The sequence below is a fragment of the Rhineura floridana genome, chromosome 18, assembly GCF_030035675.1.
Source record: "Rhineura floridana isolate rRhiFlo1 chromosome 18, rRhiFlo1.hap2, whole genome shotgun sequence".
Taxonomy (NCBI): Eukaryota; Metazoa; Chordata; class Lepidosauria; order Squamata; family Rhineuridae; genus Rhineura; species Rhineura floridana.
Genome location: NC_084497.1, coordinates 9,659,066 through 9,681,568, shown reverse-complemented (window position 1 = coordinate 9,681,568; position 22,503 = coordinate 9,659,066). Strand labels below are relative to the sequence as shown.

Here is a 22,503-nt window from a genome sequence, read left to right as displayed (position 1 = left end):
CTGGAGACATAGGAACCCTGCTCCCATAAAAGTAGGGGGAGTAAGACCTCCTAAGACCCCGGATGACTACACCCCTGACATTAGTGGACTTAAGTCAGTCATGTTGTTTAATTTCAAAGAGTCTACTCCTGAGTAGGACTAACACTGGCTACAATTCCTATCTTTCCAGAGGGGGAAGGTTATCCTGCGAGACCCACCAGAGGGTCTTCACCACCACCCCTTGCTGATGCAGTTTTGCATTTACAGTGCTGTGAAAAAGTATTTGCCCCTGTCTAACTTTCTGCGTAGTTGCATATTTTTGGCACTGAATGTAATCAGATCTTGAACCAAACCTAGTATTAGGGAAAAGGGAACCTGAGTGAACAAACAGCACAAATTTTGGATACTTATTTCATTTAGTTATTAAAGAAAGTTAAGTAACACCCAATGGCCCCGTGTGAAAAAGTAATTGCCCCCTTAGACTCAAAACTTGGTTATGTCACCTTCAGCAGCAATGGCTGCAATCAAACGCTTCCTGTAGTTCTTGATCAGTCTCTCACAGTGCTGTGGTGGAATTTCGGCCCACTCTTCCATGCAGAACTGCTTTAACTCGGTGACATTTGTGGGTTTTCGACCATGAACTGCGCCTTTCAGGTCCTGCCACAACATCTCAACGGGGTTTAGACCTGAAAGGTGCAGGCCTAAACTACAACTACCATCATTGCTGATGTGGCTGCCGCAGCTGATAATCCATGAAACTCACTGGGTGAACTTGGGCCAGTCAGTCTCGCCCCGCAACCTACCTCACAGGGCTATTGTGAAGATAAAAATAGGGAGAACCATGAGCTTGGAAAAGTTACTTTTTTGAACTACAACTCCCATCAGGCCCAGCCAGCATGGCTACTGTATTGGGCTGATGGGAGTTGTAGTTCAAAAAAGTAACTTTTCCAAGCTCTGATATGTACACCAACTTGAGCTCATTGAAGGTGGGATATAAATGTTGTACATAAAAAATAAAATGAAGTCTAGCATCTAGACAACTACAGATTAGTTCTGCATCTTTTTCTCCATCCAGCCCGCATCTTTTTCTCCCTCATGCACACCGTATTTATTCTATTTTACCTACCACCCCTCAATATTTATTCGAGAGTCATATCCTCCACATTAGTTTTCAACGTACACCCTAAGCGTTAACACTGCAGGCACACTCAACTCTTACACACCCACATCATAATGTGTAACGGGTGCGGAGCCTTTTCCATTCCAAGGGCCACAACTGGGCCCCCGCATGCCAGTAGGTGGAGCCAACACCTGTGACACTCACCTTTGTGCGACAGGCTACATCCCAGCCATGTTCAAAGCAGATGTACGGTGTGTGCACATCTCTCTAGCCTGACATCATCACAGTTGGACTCATTCCAGTTAAGCAAAAGCGTTTGACATGGCGCAGGGCCAGTGTGGGATTCAGTGTGAGGAGGAAACATTTTCTAGGGAAAGACCTGGTCTAGGTGGCCAGATTTGGCCAGCCATATGGCTCATTTGGAAGCCTGCACGCTACCTCTCGTGGGGACAAATTCCAGTTTAACTATGCGCCGTGTGAATATTCTTCCTTTTCTCCCAACATTCAGGCTTTCTTGTCTTGCGAGCTTTCCATAGTGGGCATCTGGTTGGCCACTGAGAGAACAGGTGGCTGGATTAGGTGGGCTATTGGCCTGATCCAGCCGGCTCTTCTTGTGTCTGGAGTTCTAGTACGTATTTGCAATTCACTGTTGTAGATGCAGGACACCACTTCCCTCCCCGCTTAGTCTTAAATACTGTACCTCCTTGTCCTCCCTCCAATTTGATCTCACATTACATGTGCTCAATAGGGAAAGGGAGCGTGTTTAGAAGGTCAGATTAAACCAGAAAGCAGTGGTTAATTTTGTATGGATTTATTTTAACAGCAGGATGACATCACAAGCTGGGTAGGCGAGACAGACCTTTTCTCAGGTGGAATCATTTATATAATGTGCTTGCTTAACAAAGGGGCCTTCAGCAACAGATGCACTAAGCACCGACTCAGCTTCAAATACCACTTGGGCATGAAGCTCATCAGCTGCCCTTGGACCAATTTGCTATACCTGAGCCTAGCATCTCTCACAAAGTTGTTGTGAGGAAAAAATGGAGGAGGTGGTGGTGAGGATCTCCGAGATATCCCTGCGGTGGGGTTGTGAAGGCAAGAGGCAAAACGTTCTCAGAAACCCACACCTGCCTCTTACATCACAGGGCATGCAATGAGCTTCTGTTTCCCCAAGTGGAATCTCTGCGCTCATCATACCTTAGGACTTTCCCAAGCAGTCAATGCTGCAAAAAGCCCTCTTCCACAACTCCATCATGGAATGAATCTCCACAGGCTCATTTCTGTTTTCCTCCGAGTTCTGGCTCGCCGACGGCTATGAAGCCCCAGATCTTCCGTCTCTCCTACTTCTCCTGTCTGTCTCTCTTTTGGACAGAGATGACTTTGCCACAGTGCTCCATGCTCTGGTAACTTCCAGACTGGATTACTGCAATGCGCTTTACATAGGGCTGCCCTTGAAGATGACTCGGAAATGTCAACTGGTCCAAAATGCAGCATTACTGGCGAGGATTTCCCTTTAGACCTGATGTAACCTCTTTACCCTGGCCTGACAATGAAGACATGCAAAATAGGGATCCACCCTATTTTTATTTATGTAATATCCCGTCCTCCCTCCTAGGAGTCCAGGGCAGCAAACAAAAACACTAAATACACTCTAAAACATCTTAAACGAAAACATATTAAAACAAAGCATCTTTAAAAAATCTAAAAAATTCCAACACAGATGCAGATGCCTCTACTTAAAAGGCTTATTGAAAGAGAAAGGTCTTCAGTAGGCACTGAAAAGATAACAGAGATGGCACCTGTCTAATATTTAAGGGTACGGAGTCTCACAGGATAGGTGCCACCACACCAAAGGTCTGCTTCCTATGTTGTGCAGAACGGACCTCCTGATAAGATGGTGTCTGAAGAAGGCCCTCACCTGCAGAGCGCAGTGATCGACTGGGCATATAAGGAGTAAGACAGTCTTTCAGGTATCCTGGTCCCAAGCTGTATAGGGCTTTGTACACCAAGATTAGAACCTTGAACTTAGCCCTGTAGCAAATAGGCAGCCAGTGCAATTCTTTCAGCAGCGGGGTGACACGTTGGTGATGTCCTGCCCCGGTGAGCAGTCTTGCCGCCGCATTTTGCACTAGCTGCAGCTTTTGGGATTTTAGGTTGTTTTTAAATTGTTTTCAATGTGGTATTTTGAAATTCTTGTAACCTACCCTGGGAGCTTTGGGTGAAGAAGCCGCTACTACCTGAAGTTGCAAGAGACCATCCTGACTGTGGCCGAAATTTAATTCTGCTGGTCAGTTATTTTTGCTGTTGGACTTTATTATGAGGGTACCCCAGAGAGTATGACTAGGTCTAATAGTTTTAAGTTGCAGGAGCGTAGATTCAGATTGGACATTAGAAGGAACTTCTTGACAGTAAGGGCAGTTCGGCAATGGAACAGACTGCCTAGGGAGGTGGTGGGATCCCCTTCGCTGGATGTCTTCAAGCAGAGGCTGGACAGCTATCTGCGGGAGATGCTCTAGCTGTGGATTTCCTGCTGTGAGCAGGGGGTTGGACTCGATGGCCTACAAGGCCCCTTCCAACTCTAGGATTCTATGATTCTATAAGGGTATTGTTTCAATTATATTTCTTAATGACATTTTTTTAGCTCACTGGTTGCCTATTTGAATTTTATGTAACTTTTTTCATGTTGCGAGCCACCCTGAGCATAGATGACTTTGGAAAGACAGTATACAAATAAACCATCCTGATGATGAATATACTGTCTCACACACACATCCCCGATTTATAAACCTCTAAATGACTTAGGCCTCAAATACCTGATTAAAACACCTCCTTCCCTACAGACTCTCTTGGGTGTTAAGATCAGCAGAAAGGCCCTCTGGATAGTTCAACCCCATTCAGAAGATTTTTTGGGTAGTATTTTCTGGGGCAGCCCCTAAGTTGCAGAATTCTCTCGCACACACAGATGCGTGTCTGGCACCTTCACTGTACAGCTTTTATAATATGCTGAAGATGCACCCCCTTTCACCCTGGCCTTTGACACCTGAGAAGGGCATATATAAATAGGGCCCAACCTATGCTTCCAATTGTAAATTGCTTTAACTGATTTTAATATTGTATTTTTACATTGTTGTAACCCTCAGTTGGACTTCGGGTGAAAGGCACCTAAGAAATCTAGAAAGCAATACTATTTTAGAAAATGGTACGTTGCATTTGTGAGTGGAGGTAGTTATCCTACATTTGCAAGACTACTTGAAGCAACAGGAAATGAGGCTTGGAATCAGGTTGGATTTTTTCATTTACATTTATTGGAGGCTTTTGTTAAAAAAGGATTACATGCCATTAAACATTTTTAAAAGAAATGTTGTATCAGCTAACAAACTTCTCTCTATTATTGGTCAATACTGTTATGATACCACAGGAAAGGGTGGGAGAAAAAGTATTCTGAGCAAGAATCACTAAAAAAATAATAATTCCAAAACCAAGAGTGGGGGGGGGGAGGAGAAAAAACACTCATGCCCTAGTGACGGGATCAGAAAGCGTTCGTGGGTGCTTGTGGTCTTCGTGAGAGAGCCTGGAAAACTAGAATAAGAAAAACCAGTGAACCGACAAGGCTACCAAGTGGAAATTATTGTTTAATTTTTTTTGCAAATGCATTCTGATGTTCCCTGGCCGAAGTTGACCTGCTAAAAGCAGGTCATTAGAGACACACACAAATGGAGAGAATCTTGGTTTTCAAATAACCCAAAAAGTTTTGCAGCGGAAAGCAACAAAGGGAATTTAAAGACACCAGTGTTGCTCCATTAAATGATGTCCCAAACCAAATCTTAGCATAAAGGAAGATTGGCTGTAATCACAGTTATCATGGAGGGCAGGAGGATTAAAAGGTTTCCTCTTTGGTCTCACCCCAGAAGTAGCGTTCCATCTTTTTAAGGAGTTCGTTATGCAGCTCTGAAGCGAGCTTAAAATATCAGGGCCACCCCACCAAAACTGGGTTTAAAAAAACCCACAGCCATTTTATTTCATTAATCTGGATATGAACATTCTTAAGTTGACACCCAAGAATTAGGTTCAAGCCACGAAGGGCATAAAACCAGTTGGGAAAGAGAACCTGTCCCTCCCCCCAAAACGTGAGAGAATACATTTCGTTAAGCAGCCATCTCACTCTCTGCAAGTTTCTGAAGTCAAGAGAAAAAAAGTTCCTAGCTACATGAAAGACTGAGACTAAAATTTAAAAACACACAAAAGTGTGGTTGAGCACAGTAGAAGCTTCACATTAAATAATACTTTTTTAAAAAGGTACTCTCCAGACCATTCCAACCCATTTAAGGGCAAGAGAAAACGGCATTCAGACTCAGAGAAGGTTAGACCAGTTCATTTGGCAAAAAGGCCAAGTCGGACAGAGCTCCAATATATAGATATATTGCTCTTTTTAAATGCAACACCTAACTATGCACAGGAAAGAGAAATTAAACACTCCTAGAAATAAAGTAGTTACAAACACAGGAAGGCTTAACGAGAGAGGCTGGCCAGACTTTCAAGGCAGCTTCCACTTGACAGAACTGGATCCAGCAGAGCGAAGGATAGGGGATCTCCTACGATTCTTCAATTATCTCACTTGCGGCAGCAAACATCTCAGCTCAAACAACGATGGAGCCAACCAGTTCACACGAACGACGCTTGAATTTCTCTGAAAATGCGGGTAAGACACACAATGCACCACATGTGCTTGACAGCATGAAACTCAAGCTAGCGTCAACGCCGGGCTCTGTAATTTGGCGTTTCCTGGCATAGAAAAGCTCATTCCAAGTGAGCAATCAGGAACTCACTGAACCAAAGTAGGAAAGGGTCTCCCATTGCACATGAAGCCAACTTTTTGAAGGAGGATGGTGGTGGAAATAATCCTGCACATCACAAGATCTACACAAATGGGTGGCTGTGGGGAAAGAATGTTCAGAACTGCAAGAGCGTTGGGAATAACAAATAGTACATGCTTTTGTCCTGTCAACAAATTGAAGCAGTATTTTACAGAAAAGCCAGAAGGAAAGATCCAGTGGAGAGATCCAGTGGCAAATTCTGTTATTTCAGAACTCCCAAGGAAAGTGGCATGGTGAGAAAGTACTTTTTAAAAAAACATTCAAAGAGTGTTACATTCAAATTGGGATGCCAGCCAGTCGCTTTGCAAGTGGGGTTTCCTTTTGTGTGACTTAACATTCTAAAGGGTGTCCTCTTCGTCAATGCGAGTCTTTGCCGTCATTACGGCAGCGACTGTATTTAGTGAAGCAAGGACTAGGTGTGTGGGGGAGGAGTCTTCAAGAGGGCCACTCGCCACCTCCAACAAATCATCAGATTCTTTAACCAGGCCCTGTGGCATACAAAACAGATGTGCGTGAATCCTGAATTCCAGACAACCTTGCCTCCCCCCAAAAACCACAAAGAGGCCTTCTTGCAAAAAATGCTGAGGTTTCTTTGCAGGGGTAAACGGTAATCAAGGCTGTTAAGATGATGGAAATACAGATCAAATGAACTACTACCCATCTGGTGGTGGGAGGAAAGCCTCCCGAGGCATTAATAATAAAGGCCCCAGAAAACAAAGGCGAGATTCATATTCGCCCTACACATTAAAGTATTGGTTCCTACATACTGTTTAAATTTTATTTATCAATAAACAATCCGATGGTCCAATAAACTGAGTGACAGTTATTCAATAACTGAACTTGCTGTCTAGTCCCAAAGCAATTACAAAGAAAATTTATCAAAGTATATAAAGGTGAATCTTCTGCATCTTGAGGAAGACAGGTAGGACTATCACACATGCGCACTGGGGATGGTCAATTTTCTTGTCCTGTCCAGAACAGATATGTCATAAATTCTTGTCAAGAGAGGAAAGTCGGTCTTTGATGAAAAGCAGGTTCACTGTTTCTGCATCCAAAGAACGGCAAACTCTTCACTTAGGATGTTAGGGATTATTCCATAACTACTTTCTCAGGAGACGGCTTACCAAAGAGCAGTAAGCCCTCTCCAGCACAATAATTATTTCTTTGGTTCAAAGGTCATTCTGGACTTTCTAAATTGAAACACACACAAAAATTCCAAAACACAAAAAATAGCATTTTTAGGAAGTCAAGATAATCTTGGTGTGGGGCACAGCAAATGTCTCACTGGGCAAAAAAAAGAAGGTAAGCTTTAAAAAGACAGAAAAAACAATTATTTTAATCTTGCAATTAATTCAAAAGAAAAACAAAACTGACTTGTTGCATACAACCTACCTATTTACTGGCTCTTTTCAGATAGTACATCTGGATCATCCTCTGACGGAAAGTAGCAAAGGTGTCCTCTTTGTTCTCGTCCCCTGCCGCACCCAAGCCCTCCCCTCCTGAGGTAGAGCCCCTAAAAAGGAGGCAAAAGCGGAGAGTTAGCACACACATCTCACCGGTGGCTTCCTTGACAAGGCACAGGACCAACAAGCAGGGCGTCAGCGGTTGTGTTTCCAAAGAGGCAACGAACCGTGCAGTTGGTTTCCCCCCCCTTCCACTTGTGCAAACCCAAAAGGCACAGTTGCCAATTTTGGACAGTGCCAGGGAATAAGCCATCCAAACCCCCCTCCCAAAAAATATGCTACTGCATTATTAGCCTGTCGAAAAATGTAAGATCAGAACAGTCCTGATGGATATCGGGACAAAGGGGGGGCATCTAGTCCAGCCTCCTGGTCTCACAGGGATGAGCGCAACAGAAACATGCTCCCCTTCTGGTAAAGAGTATTCAGAGGCCCTTGGCTTCCAGTGGTGGAGGCAGAACAGTGCCTTACCCTGCATGTATTTGACTACTCCTCTTTTTAAACCATCCGGGATGGTGGCTATAATTACATTTTGCAGGAGCAAATTCTGTAGTTTAACTGTGCTGTGGGAAGACCTTCCCTTTGCCTGTCTTGAATCTTCCAACATTCTGCTTCATTGGATGCCCACGAATCCTAGTGTTACGAGACAGGGAGAAAAACGTTTCCCTATCCACTTTCTCCACAGCACGCAAGCTGGACGATTCCCAGGATCAACGGTGTATCAGACTTTCACACAAGAAACTAACAATTTCTTATCTTGTCCTTCTTCTGACAAGCTCAGAGGTCAATTTTATCCTCAGGAGAATCATAACAGGTGGGGTTGGCTGGAAGCTGGCAGCCGGCCCCAAGCTGAGCCTTCGTAGCTGTGTGGTGGCCTTTGGTTTTGTGAGGCTCCATGCAATGTTGTCCACAGCGAACAAATCCAAGAAAGCTTGTCCTTGTGAAGGAGCGGGAAGGTGCCACGAGGAGCCACGCTCTTCCCACTTCATTCCATATGGGGTCACAAGACAGGAAGTTGGCACAAGCTTCATGGCCTTCTCCCAGAAATACAAGCAGCATACTAGAGAGAGCCAACAAATGACACATCCCGTTCCAACTCCAAGGTGCTCTACTCTCCAGTTTCCTGTAGATCTTCTTGCTTCCCAAAAACAGTAACGTAAAAAAGAGCCCTGCGGCTGGATCAGGCCAAAGGTGGCCCATCTAGTCGAGCATCTTGTTCTCAGTGGCCAACCGGATGCCCCGACGGGAAGCTCACGAGCGGGACCCGAGTGAAACAGCATCAGCTCTCCCCACTTTGAATACCAGTTGCTGGGAATCGTGAGACACAGAGCCTCTGACAGAGGGTCCAGTACTTAGCTAAGAGCTAATGCCCTTATCCTCCGCAATGAATGTCTGATCCCTTTTCAAAGCCATCCAAAGTTGATAGCCATCTCTACATCTGGAGCGAGCAAATGCCGGTTTAACCATGCACGGTGTGAAGAAGTCCTTCCTTTTGTCTATCCTAAATCTTGAAAAAGTCAGCTTCGCTGGATGACACCCCCGTTGTGTTCGAGAATTAGGGGTAAGAACTCTACCCACCTCCTCCTCACCATGCATAATTTTATTCACCATGTTTCCCCTTCTTAGTGCTTAACGGGACCTGCCAGTCACAAGACGGGTTGCCACAGATTAAAAGCTACCTCCGCATATTGCGTTAGTTTCCAAGCAAGTGAAGTTAATCAGATTTCAGAGAAAGAGAAGACGTGCTTAAAATAAATGAAAACAAAACCATGTGAGAATGGAATTAATGGCACCTCTCTTAAAAAGCAGCTATCAGGTGGAATTGCCGAGCAAGGGGGATCCCAAAATGGAATTAAGATGAAAACCTAATCATGACAGAAAGACTGCTAGTCACGGACCCTGGAGATAAGCCCAGCAGTCTTAAACAGAGGAAGCTACCTCATACTGAGTCAGTTTGCTGATCCCTCTACCCCAGAATGGTCTACACGGGCTGGCAGCAGCTCTCCTACCTGGAGATGCCAGGGATTAAATCTGGGACCTTCTGCATGCAAAGCAGTGAGCTACAGCCCTTCTGCTAAAGATTCTAGCCCTCAAGGTTCTGAATAAAGAGCACAGGAAGCTACCGTGTGCCAAATCAGACCACTGGCTCATCAAGCTCAGTAATGTCTACACTGATTGGCAGCACCTCGCCAGGATTCCAGACAGGAAGTCTCTCCTACCCTTACCTGGAGATGCGGGGGAGCAAACCTGCAAAGCGGGTGCTTTTAACACTGAGCGACGACTTTCAAGCCACAGCCCTTGTCAAGCTGGGCATATGGCCAAAAAAACCCAGAACAAAAAATCAAAATACCTCCTAAAAAGAGCAAAGTTCTTGGAGACACTGATGACGATCTGGCCAATGGAACAGAAACTCTTTGGGCAGCAAAATCTTGTTACTGCCTCCAGGGCAGCCAGGCACATTCCCCTTCCGCTAGCCCAAGCCGAGAAAGGCAACCACAAAGCCTTTTTACATCAGGCCCTCCAACAGCCGCCTCCGCTGATGTCATTTGCCTGATGATGCCTACGAGACTCAAAAGAAGCGTGCCAACGAAACTGCTGTGCACATACTAAGCAGCTTCGGTACCAAGTCAGACCATCTGGTCTACCTCGGAACTGTCTGCCCCAGGAGAAGCGAAGCTGTTTTCAGTCCAAGGGCAACCTTCCAGGGGCGGCATGTCGGCGGTGGTCGTGGCCAGAGGCAAACAGTGGGTAGACCAACAGATGCAGCTATTAGCCTTTGGCCAGTAGGTTACATTCGAGTCAGGGAGGTTTCCACGCATTCACAAATGCGCACGCCTCTCTCGGTTCAGGCAACCAACACTTCAAGTGCTTGAGAAGGCTGATGAGAGGTGCAGGCCAGGGAGAGTCCTGAAAGTCACCCAGCGAGGCCCAGAGGGCCATATTCGGCCCATGGGCCTGAGAGTCCTTGCTCCTGTTGTAAAGAGGCTGGCAGCACCTAGGGGAGCATTTAGACAGGAGAAAGACAAAGACATTGTGAAGCTCCCGTACGATATCGGGCCGGCTATCCTGGCATGGTTTTCAACCGCTGCACGCCCTGAGAATCGTTTCCGTGCTGGTTTGCTGTGCCTTGCAAGGGATCCTGGTGCTGGGCTGAACCAATTACAATTAACCCTTTTTTTCCTGGCTGCACAAACAAAAACAGGAAGCTGCCTTATATGGAGTCAGACGTTGGCCCATCTAGCTCAGTACTGTCCACACAGACTTGCAGCAGCTCTCCAGGCTTTCAGGCAGGAGATGCTCCCAGCCTTATCTGGAGATGCCACCAGGGATTGCACCTGGCACCTTCTGCATGCAAAGCACCGTCTCACCACTGAGCTGCAGCCCTTCCCCAGAAGACGGGGATGATGGGAGCTGGAGGCCAGGGGCAGCTAGAAGGCTACAGGGTCCCCACGGCAAGGAATTTGCCTTCTACCAAACACTGGGTCCACCTAGCTCTGTATTGTTGACACTGACTAGCAGCAGCCGTCTGGGATTTCAGGCAGGGACTCTTTCCTGCTGGAGACACCAGGGAGAGGTGCTCTACCACACAGCAGAATTCCTTTGTCCAGGAGAGAAGCTCTGTCAAAGCTGCGTTTGAAAGTAAACGGGATACAGGTTGCGATCACAACTTTGAATGTCCAAAGTGGCCAAATGCTCCATTTTCAGCACAGGAAATAATAAAAAAAAACCACCCCCTTGCACACTGCAGAGTAGGCCCCCTCTCTCAAAAGCTTCCCTGCTGGCAACACTTCCTGTATTGATCATGTGACATGTCACACGGCCATCCAAGAGAAAACGGACCACTTGGCTATGATGTACATTTCATATGCTAAACGCCCCTCCCAAAATGTTCTCCATACGTACCTCTGCAAAAAAGGTCGGAGGAAAAAAACACGACTCTCTCCTTGCGTTCACAAAAGCCGGGTGGGGGCTCTCCTTGGACCACAATTTCAGATCACTTTGGTTTCTGAGAGGCGTTCTACACTTCCAACAGGCCCCAGTGACACAATGACCACCCCTTCCGGTGCTAAGATTTCCTTACCGAGGCGAGCAGCAGACTTGCGCGTCCTGCTGCTCTGGGACTTTGGTGCACGGAGGCCGCCTCCTGTTATTAAGGCAGGTCTCTGTAATCTGCAGTCCTTGAGACGTTGCTGGACTCCCATCATCCCGGACCACTGGCCATCCAACCACATCCGAAGGAAACTATGTCATGCCCCCCTCGGAGGACTCATCCGAGGAGGAAGAGGGAGACCGTAGACCCAGGAGAGGGGACAAGCAGGGAGACAGCTCAGGATCCTTCGTCAGACCAGGGGCAAGTCCGAGGGAGCCCGCCTGTCAGAGTTGCAAAGCGACCAGGAAGCTGCCCCTTTCCCAGCAGAGAGGAGACGCCAACAGGTGTTGCAGCAACGAAGGCAATCAGCTCGATTAAGGAGCAGGAGAGCTCGCAGGAACACAGGCTGATTGTAAGCGCCTGGCCTTGAGCACCGAGCATAAAAGACTGGAAGGAAAGGGAGACTCCTTGCTAGAGTCAACGTCAAGCCTTGCCGCAGACGTTGCTCCGGCTCCCCTGTGACCCGTGCCTTGGATCTCTTGGCTTCTGGACCTTTGGACTGCCTTAAGGACTCAACTCCCCTGCATCCTCCTTCGGCGCTTCCCAAACAGTAAACACGCTGCCTGGCCTCCTGGTTCCTCCTGCCTCGCAGATTTGTGGTCTGGCTGTCAGCTGGTATCTGTTAATTAGTTGCTAGCTGCTGTGAACCCACTGCGTTCAACACTCTACTGGCGACCCCAGCTGTACAGGAAGACTGACCTCAGTGGGCTAGACTATTGCCGATCATCTCCCTGAAGCAGCCTTGGGACTTGGCTTGCAAATGACGGGCTCGCTTGAGCAGGTAGCAGCCCTCCCCATCCTTGCGCTGGCAGAAGGCAGAAACCAAACCCTTGTGGCTGCAAAATGGGTGCTCCTGGTGCAACGCAGGACACTGCCTTACACCAAGTCAGGCCATCGGTCCAGCACGCCCGGCGTGACCTATGAGGAGTGGCAGCAGTTCTCACACCCAGCTAGCCGAAACTCTTTTTAAACGGGGAGGCTGGACTCATTCTGTGAGTGTGCACAAGCATGCAACGCAGAATACCCCTCCCCCAACTAGAACACGGGTCCAGGGATGAGGCGTTCTCACCAGCTAGCTGGGCTCATCCTCCCCACTCACAGAGGCCATCTGTTCAGCGTATCCCATGAGAACAACCAATAAGAGCATCTGTTCCGAAGGCGAGGATAGTAGCAACAGGGCCTCCTGCGAGCCCTACATGCTGTGACAAGCTGGGAGATTCCAGCTAAGCTCCCCCCTAGAAGGCAGAGTCAGGGAAGCTTTTTCCATCCAAGGGCCACATTCCCTTCTGGGTAACCTTCAGGGTGCTACGTGGCCAGTAGGGCTGGGGAGGGGAGAGCCGGAGGCAAAAGTGCGTGCAGCAATTAATGTCATTAATTAATTGACATTAAGAGTAGTAGACCCTCCGTGGCGCAGAGTGGTAAGTGGCAGTAATGCAGCTGAAGCTCTCCTCACGGCCGGAGTTCGATTCCAACGGAAGGAGGAAGTCAAATCTCCGGGAAAAGGGGTTGAGGTCCACTCAGCCTTCCATCCATCCGTGGTCGGGAAAATGAGTACCCGGCATATGCTGGGGGGTGAAGAAAGGCCGGGGAAGGAACTGGCAATCCCACCCCATATATATGGTCTGCCTAGTAAACGTCGCAAGACGTCACCCTAAGAGTCGGAAACGACTCGCACTATAAGTGCGGGGACACCTTTACCTTTACTTTACCTCTGTACAGTAGGCTAGTTGCTATATTCACTTGCATACCCCACTCCGGCAAGAGGCGTTATCAGAGTTGAAGAATATATTCCAGCCATGCAGAAACCGTCAAAGGAGGGTGTGAAGGAAGGCAAATGAGGGGTTTGTCCTGGGGTGTGTGGCCTGGAGAGAGGTCCGACAGTCAGACAGAGAAGTCTGGAGAGCTTATTTGGCTCCCAGGTGTGAGGTTCCCCCACTGTAAGGCTGGGACGGCCAACATCTGATGACCTCCAGTTGCCATTGGGACTACCATCAGTGCCAGCAAGTCAAGCCGGGGATAATGGGAGCGGGCACCAGGTTGGCTACCCCTGCTATGAGGTCAACAACTTGCTGCCCTGGGCTCCTAATGGGAGGAAGGGCGAGATATACATTTAACAAACATGCAACAATCTGCATTAGAGTTGCTGCCAGGCTATTTCTCATGGGCCAAGCCGGCTAGGGCTGATGGGATCTGTAGTCCAAGGCATCCTTCAAGCTGAAGGGGTCGCACAGGGTCAAGGGGTCTGCGCCGTCAACAGGTTGTGGTGCAGACGTTGAGGAACCGTGGAGGTCTGCTCAGAGAACTCTACCTCCAAGGCTGCAGATGCTCCCTACTCTCTATACAAAACACGGCCTTGTTGCTCACAATAGGAAATAGCTGCAAGGAGCTGCTGGGAAATTCTAGAGGCTTTTTTTTAAAAAACCAGCACAATTCCTCTATCGCTACTTACACTTTGACAGGGTCCTTGATGCCCTGGCTGCGTACGCCAAGCCCACGCCCTTCTCTCCAGCCCATTTTCTGGAGCATCTGGAAGCCAACGTTTCTTTGGCTCAGCTTCTTGTGTGAAAACTCCAAATTCTTTGACTTCTGCCACTGACAACCAGATTAAAAGAACAACAACCACCACTCATTGCATTAAACACACAGCAGAAGACAACGGCAGGATCATACACATTCTATGTAATACTGATTCTACCTCTTTGAGGCGAACGATGTCGCCATGTCCTGCGATGTCTTATTTTGGTAACTTTGTTTTGGAAAAGCCTTGATAGATGCCAATCCTCACGGACTTTTAAAATTAAATTATATTCTTGTGATGTGAGGACTAACGGATGGACCGCAAAAATGGATCCCGCGAGCCCTAACAGTTGCAAAGAGAGTTGATACTTCAAGGTTGGAAGGATCAACACCCACCATTCACTTCTCAAAGGTTTAAAGAACTCACTGCCTTTTTTCATATGAACTTTATCTAGTACACATTTTGAAAAGCGGGTTGCCTATTCTCTTTGCTAATGGACACCTCTTAATATAGCACAACTAAATTTTACATGATGATTCCAGAGATTGAGAAGCAGGCTTTTGTTTATGTTTGCAAACCATTGGACACCATTTGGAATCAAGATGGCGTACTGAAGCTTTCATAACTGCATTTTTTTTAAGGTTTCTTAGAATTCCTCAGCAAAGCCAGGCACAAGGATGCTAGTACCTGATAAATGCCCACCTCTTTTGGATATCCGTTTGGACTGCTTATATTAGTACGTTTAAATTAGGATGGATGGGTTATTCTTATTGTTAATGTGAGCTGACTTTTTTTCTTTTTCATTATATTTGCAATAAAAATGAAAATCAATGGACTTAAAAAGAGTTAGTCTCGTCCACTGATTTCAACAGTTCTACTCCGAGTACGACTTCCTTGATGCAACGCAGTGTGTATTTTATCTTTTACAGCAGTTTTAACTAGTTTTCAAAGTGGCCTAAAATCTCTTAATAATATCTGTACTGTAATTACATGTTGCAAGAAACAAGCCGCTTGCCCCCCTCACCTTCTTATTTGCAAATGATTGACGGCCACCAGGTCGGTCGTACGAGATCCTGATAGGGTCATGAACTGCAATGTAAAAAAAGAAACAAAAAAGAGCTCCAAGAGGTCCAAAGTCAATCCAAACACAAACAACATTTAGTAAGAATTACCTCCCCAGCTTAAAGAGCGGATCCTTCTAGTTCGGGGCGGGGGGACTTTTTTCAGACCGAGGGCAACCTTCTTTTCTGGGCAACCTTCCAGGGATCAGCAATTGGAAATTTTACCTTCATACAGTACTAAGTCCTATACACACACCCCTCTGTCCTCCCATCCAGGCAGGCAAGAGGGATTAATCGGCGGTCAAGGACACAGGAAAAAACTGGTACTCAAGATGCATGCTTAAATTGCTTTTTAAAAATGCGTTTTTAACTTTGTCTATTTGTGTTTAATGTTTTTAACCGTTGTAAACCGCCCAGAGAGCTTCGGCTATGGGGCGGTATACAAATGCAATAAATATTTATTATTTATTCATTTTATTAGTCGCCCATCTGGCTGGCTGGCTGTCCAGCCACTCTGGGCGACGTACAACGTAGGCATACAATACGTAGGCATTAAAAATCTAAAAACAATGAAGATCAAATCTAACCCACCCCAAAAGCCTGCCTGCAGAGCCAGGTGTTCACAGCCCGGTGGAAACTCATTAAGGAGGGGGCACGGCGGAGATCATTTGGGAGGGAGTTCCACAGGGTGGGGGCCACAATTGAAAAAGCCCTCTCTCTAGTCCTCACCAGTTTGCCTGTTTTGACTGATGGGATGGAGAGAAGGCCTTTTGAGGCTGACCTTGTTGGGCAGCATCACTGATGATGCTGGAGGCGCTCCTTTAGATAGACTGGGCCGAAACCGTATAGGGATTTAAAGGTCAAAACCAACACCTTGAATTGGGCCCGGCAAGCAACTGGTAACCAGTGCAACTCTTTTAGCATAATAAATAAATAAATACATGCAACATGGAAACCGCTTTTGAAATGACCTCCCAGCAGGCCGTGCAGCCTGCGCCCCAGACAGCCGCCTAGCGCACCTTTGGGTTCGTTGATGAGGCAGACCCTCTTTGACGCTGGGATCAGGCCCACTTTCAAGGATTTGCTACTGATCCTCTTGCGCCCGAAGGGCGTGCCCTGGGGGAGCACCTGTGCAGACATCCCTGTGGGTGCAGAGCCTGGCTGCCCTTCCTCAGATGCACTAGAGGCCTCCGCTCGGGCAGGCCCCTCTTCCGACACTGTTGCTCCCCCCTCCTCCTCCTCCTCCTCTGCTCCAGATTGGAGGGCCTCTTCTTCCTCTTCCTCCTCCTCCTCCAAATTCTCCCAGCCACCCTCCATCGGCTCAGGCCTCTCGCCAGTGGATTCTTGCACATCGCTGAAGCTGATGGAGGGGCAGAGCTCATACACTTTCAACCGATAAAACTTGAATGCCGAGCTTTCTCGATCATGTAAAAACCTGAGAGGGAGAAGAATTTCATTTCTATATTGCTTCGTTATGACATCTGTATCTCGCCTTTCCAGAAGGAGCTCAAGGTAACATAAAATGGGGCTCGCTCGTCTTGCCACATCTGAAACTCACTACCCTCCCCTCCAGATCTAAATGGTAAAACAAGGGTTCTTCAGGGGTAAACCAACACTTTGTTCCTGGTTCCATGCGTTTCACAACATGGGGTTGGACTTGATGGCCTTATAGGCCCCTTCCAACTCTACAATTCTATGATTCTATGAAATCCATCAAATGTTCAAGCTGACGAAAACATTGCTGATGGAACAGCGTAGGGACTATGCAGTTTCCGAGGGGAGGGGTCCATGGCTCAGCACAAGCTTTCTGCAAGCAGACAGACCCACATTCAATCTATACAGCACTGGGAACCTTTTTCAGCATGAGAGCCAAATTCCCTTCTGGGCAAACGTCCAGGGGCCACATGACAGTAGTGGGTGCGGCCAGAGGCAAAAGGGGATGGAACAAGTGTGAATGGTAGTGGGCTCTCTGACACGGGAGGCATTCAAGAGGCAGCTGGACAGCCATCTGTCGGGAATGCTTTGATTTGGATTCCTGCATTGAGCAGGGGGTTGGACTTGATGGCCTTGTAGACCCCTTCCAACTCTACGATTCTATGAATTTTACCTTCTCCACAGCAGACTAGTTCCACACAGCCCATTATTTTACTATTGGGGGGTAAGAAGACTGAAGAAGGAGGACTCTCACCACAGGTCAGGGTTATCCGCACTGTTGTCAATACTAAATTGCTCAATTTCTGGGCCAACCTCGGCGACGAACTTGGCCAGTCTCTCAGCTGTTACCATCGTTTTGGGATCCACTGAAAAGACAGGAAAAATGGTATCAAATTACTCAGTTTTAAACAGGGGGCACACGTTGGTGAGCTACAACCATAAATTACAGGAACAGAGGAAGTTGCTTTATATACGGAGTCAGACCACTGGTCCATCTAGCCCAGTATTATCCACAAGGACCAGCAGAAGGTCCTCTCAGGTGTTTCAGACAGGCGTGTTTCCAAGCCTACCTGGAGACACACGAGACATTTGAGCATAAAGTATGTCCTCAACCACTGAGCTATAGCCCTTTCTTCTATTAAAAAAAAGATTCCAGTCATCATGTTTAAGAGCTGATTTAAAGATGAAGTTGCCTTTTGGCAAGTCAGACGCTTGTTCCATTTAGCTCAGTATTGTTTACACTGGTTGGCAGCAGCTCTCCAGGTTTTAGGCAGGTCTCTCCTGACCCTACCTGGAGATGCTGGGGATTGAACCTAGGACCTTCTGCGTGCAAAGCTGTACCCCTGAGCCAAGGCCCTTTTGAATGCATCAAATATTATTGTTGTTTTGATCAGTCACTTGCTAAAGGTCTCCAAGCCAACTTACATCATCATGAAAAGCCAAAAGAACGTATCATACATAAAACAAAAATAAAACAAGACAATAACCATCCTTACATGGACTTTGATTGCTGTTAATTTATTCTTAAGTAGTAGTAACATTTCTCAAAGGGTGTTTTCCTAACTCGTAGAGTGCATGCCTCAAATTTCTATAAAGTAAATAGACTGTCACTATTTGGGCTACGGAGATGCCTGGCTTCAAATTGGTGCTCAAGGAAGATTGGGTTTTAACCGTGAGCTGTTTATTCTCTTTTCCACATCTATTTAGAAGGCAATGGTGAACCACCTCTGAATACTGCTTACCATGAAAAGCCTATCTGTAGGGATGCCATAAGTCGGAATCGACTTGAAGGCGGTCCATTTCCATTTAGAAGAAAACTCCCATCAAGTTCAGCAAGGCTTACCTCCAAACAAATAGTGATAGCAGTAGTGGGGACCATCTGTGAGCCTCCAACTTCCCAAACCAGTACAACCTGTGGTCAGGAATGGTGGGAATTGTAGTTCAGCAACACCTCTTGGGGGGGGTGAGGTGGAGAAAGGAGCCAAGGCATAGGACTGCAGCTTTAGTGGATGGTGGGAAACCAGTGATGAATATTTCTGGAAAATCCTGAATCTGCAAGTTTACTGTAACATTTCCACTATCCTAATCATTGAAGATTTAGCCTGTTTAGTTGATGCATTTAGTAAAGCAAGAGTTTCTTAAAAAGTATGGTGTGTGAATTGCAAAAGGTGCATGAAATATTTCTTTAAAAAAAATTAATACCTCAAGCAACTGAACTAGAATATTTGACTGGGGAGGAGATTGGGGGGAAATCGATAAAGCACACACTGTGGTTTAAAGCCAGATTTCAACTTGACATCAGGAGAAACTTCCTAACTGTTAGAGCCATACCACAATGGAACCAATGACTTAGAGAGGTAGTGGGCTCTCCGACACTGGAGGCCTTCAAGAGGCAGCTGGACAGCCATCTGTCGGGAATGCTTTGATTTGGATTCCTGCATTGAGCAGGGGGTTGGACTGGATGGCCTTATCGGCCCCTTCCAACTCTACGATTCTACGATTCTATGAAATGTTAGCACAAAAGAGCCCTGCTAGATCAGGCCAGTGACTCATCTAGTCCAGCATCCCGTTCTCACAGTGGCCAACCCCATGTCCCAATGGGAAGCTCACAACTCGGACCTGATCACAACAGCGACTCTCCCACAAAATGGTATTGACAGTGGAGGCAACGCATACCCATCTTTATGAATAGCCACTGATGTTATATTCAAACAAATTCAATGAGTTGGAAATATTTTAAGACATGGCAATTCAACAATGTACACCTCCTTTTCCATAATGAGCATTATTCAAAAGTTTAAGGGGAAATGGAACGCACAAAATATGTTTTTATTTACTAATTTTCGCATACCTAAGGAGCCAAAGTGGGCACAAATGTACATGCTTCCTACAAAAAGATGTCTTAAAAAAGTTAAATAGAACTTTCAGTTCTAGATTTGACTGGTAGTATGTCCATTCCAGTTATGTAATCTTACTTGTATGTGCTTGTTCATTATATTAGTTATCAAGTTTTAGAGAAAAATGCATTTTGTAAAAGTGGGTTTTTTCTCCTACAGAAAAAAAAGTTAATTGCATGGGGAAAATTTCCACCCCACATCAATGGGTCATAATCAACATGAGTCGTACATACTCCATTGAAATTAACATGACTAAATTAGGTCCATTAATATAAATAAGTTTACTCTGAGTAGAAGCAAGCTGGACACATGCCACAACTTATTTGTATACCTCTTTTTCATCCCAGCCTTTCCCCCCCGCCCCCAAAACAATGAATGAAGTACTGATAACAGATTTAATACATAAGAAACATGATACTGACCTCCTTGCAGGGCTGCTGTATGAATGGCAATGTGTGTGCATGTTTTAATTCATTATTCGTTGAGTGGCAGTGTGGTGTAGTGGCTAGTGTCACAGACCCAGGTTCAACGCCCGAGTCAACTATGAAGCATGCTGGGAGTTTTCACATTAGTCAACCCTGGCTGCGATTGAACCTCACATTAAGCCATAAACTGTGGCTTACTGTGCATGAGGTCGTGTGCCGCTTGCACAGCAGGGAAACAAGCCACGATCTCTGGCTTAGCATGTCTGAACCAGCAACTGTGGTTTGCTTCACTCCCAACAAAACCATGATCTGTAGAGAAGTTCATTACAGGCTTACCGATCATGGTTTGTTCAAACACAGCTACTTCCACATGCTACTGCCTAGCTACGGGCCATGGCTTGTTTCCTTCCTGCGTGAATGAGGAGACAAAACATCCCAGATAATGGGAAACTGCTGACTATGGTTTACCATGTTGTGCAAGCTAGGCAGCCTAATCTACCTCATAGGGTTGGTGTGAAGACAAAGGAGGCAGAGGGGTAAACCATGTAAAGCACTCTTAAACTCCTCTGTTAAGAGGAAGAGAGTGGGACAGAAATGTAATACACAACACAAAATACTGGAACAGAGTTAAGAGGGCTATACAGGATAGGAAATAGTAACCACGATTTAAAATCATTTCATGTCATCTCTTTGAATTGTGCTCTTGTCGTGGCTCCATTTACATTTATATATGCATGTTTTCTGGGGCTGCCACCTGCTGAAAAGAAATCTGAACTCATGATCATATCAGATTTAGTTTATTAAGTAATGGATTCAAACTTTCATACATTCAACACAAAAACAATGCCTTGTGTGTGATAGCATGGATATTCTTAAAAAGATCATTTTTCTAATAGTATTAATCATAAAAGATTTAGAATTTTAAAAAAGAAAAAAAGACTGCCACTTGATCATTTGGGGACACCTTTTAAAGTTTAGCGGGTTTAATAGATTATTATCTTGCCACGTAAACATTGAAGCCGTAAGGTGGCATCCATTGTGCAGCTAAAACTCCTTGTGTTTGTAGAACTTCTCTGCCCCTTCCTCTCCCTGCACAGCCCCCCAGATCGGCTCCGAGGGGCTAAGGAATCCCCCAGAACACATTCAGGTATCACGTGAGGAGAGGACAGAGTGGGGAAGTTCTACTGCGCAGCTAAAACTTTGTCCAGTTGGATACTGCTCATTAATTAATACAGGGCACTTTTTAAAAAAGCTTTTAAAAATGGATTAGCCCGTTAGTGTTTAAATGCTGAAAATTCTATTAAAAAGACCTCTGAGGCGATGGGAAGAACAATCTAGGTGTGACAACTAGGTCAGAGCCTCATCTCCCTCACACCCCATGGGCCATGTTTGATAAGGGGGCAGAGCCACCTGCCAATCATCTGACATCATGTCAGATGACCCTTTCCTGCCTGCACAGCTAAGCAGCTGATTGGCGCCTGCAACCCCTCTTTTAGCCAACCGCATCCTTACCCGTTTGGCCAAGCGGGGAGGCACAGTACGCCTAATTAGGGGTTCTCTACACCTCGAGCAGACAATCCTGGGTTAAGCGGACTGATGGTTCAAACTGCTATAAGGCAACCTCCTACACGTACCAATAGGAAGCTAAGAGCTGGAATTCTGGAAGCAAAGGTCAGCTCAATGATGGAGCACCGTCTCTGCATTCAAAAGGTCCCCAAGGGCAAAAATCTTTGCATTTCCTGTGAAAAGGATCAGAGGAACCACACGAGGGGAAAAGCCATTTGCTCGAGATCCTAGGAAGCTGATCAACAGGCCAATGGACCCGACTCAGTAGAAGGCAGCCTTCTACGGGATGTGGGCCGCAGCTCAACGGTACAGCATCCGCTCTGGGTGCAGAAGGCCCTGGTTCAACCCCCAGCATCTTCCGCTGAACTGGAAGTCAGGCAGCAGAGGATGCGAAAGACAGCACTGAGCAAGGAAAGGCCCCTTCCTATCTGCACCTTCCCCTTGAATTCACCTACCATCGGGGAACTGGCACACTAACGGCTGGGGATCCCCAGGGAGTCCTGGCGAGCTGGCAGCACCCAAAACCTCCCCTGGGGCCTCTTCCGGGTCAGTGGCCGAGTCGCAGGCCCCGGCCTTGTCCAAGGAAGGCTCCGCCGAGGCAGCTGTGGGGCTCTGGGGTGGCTGCTGCTGCTTCAGCACCGTCCCCGCAGACAGGAGCGTCTGGGTCCCAACGGTGGCCCTCCTCGCCTTCCGAGCCGCCATTGCCCGCTGGAGGATCCCAGGCCGCCTCCTCCGGAAGAGCTTCTTTTTGACGCTGGCAACTTTCCTCGCATACAGCAAAGCCCGCACAGCATCCGAGGCCCGCTGCTCGGGGCTCTTCTCCTCCTTCGGCTCTTCTTTCACGGTGGACATCAGCCGCTTCATCTCGGCCAGCTTCAGCTTGTAATATTTGTGCTCCAGGCTTTCCTCTTCATACAAGAACCTGTTTAACCGGGGGAGGAACAGCCGTTTAATCAAGACACCTTACTCTAGAACTGGGCCTGGTAGTAGAATGCGGCCCTCCGGGCCTCTCTGTCAGG

General features: G+C 46.8%; 1 protein-coding gene across 10 annotated transcripts in view; it reads right to left on the bottom strand.

The window, feature by feature from the left end:
* Nucleotides 1-4,381: 4,381 nt before the first annotated feature.
* LOC133372259 (SURP and G-patch domain-containing protein 2-like) overlaps nucleotides 4,382-22,503 on the bottom strand; it is a 29,463-nt gene continuing 11,341 nt past the window's right edge. For 2 of the 10 annotated variants that reach the window (XM_061600585.1, XM_061600588.1), the window contains exons 6-12: nucleotides 21,940-22,406; nucleotides 17,351-17,462; nucleotides 16,182-16,597; nucleotides 15,126-15,190; nucleotides 14,033-14,175; nucleotides 7,366-7,486; nucleotides 4,382-7,018 (exon numbers count right to left, since the gene is read on the bottom strand). In XM_061600585.1, the coding sequence (XP_061456569.1) occupies nucleotides 7,366-7,486; nucleotides 14,033-14,175; nucleotides 15,126-15,190; nucleotides 16,182-16,597; nucleotides 17,351-17,462; nucleotides 21,940-22,406 (1,324 nt within the window). In that variant the 3' untranslated portion in view covers nucleotides 4,382-7,018. The other 8 variants (XM_061600595.1, XM_061600587.1, XM_061600586.1 and 5 more) reach the window with 8 other exon arrangements.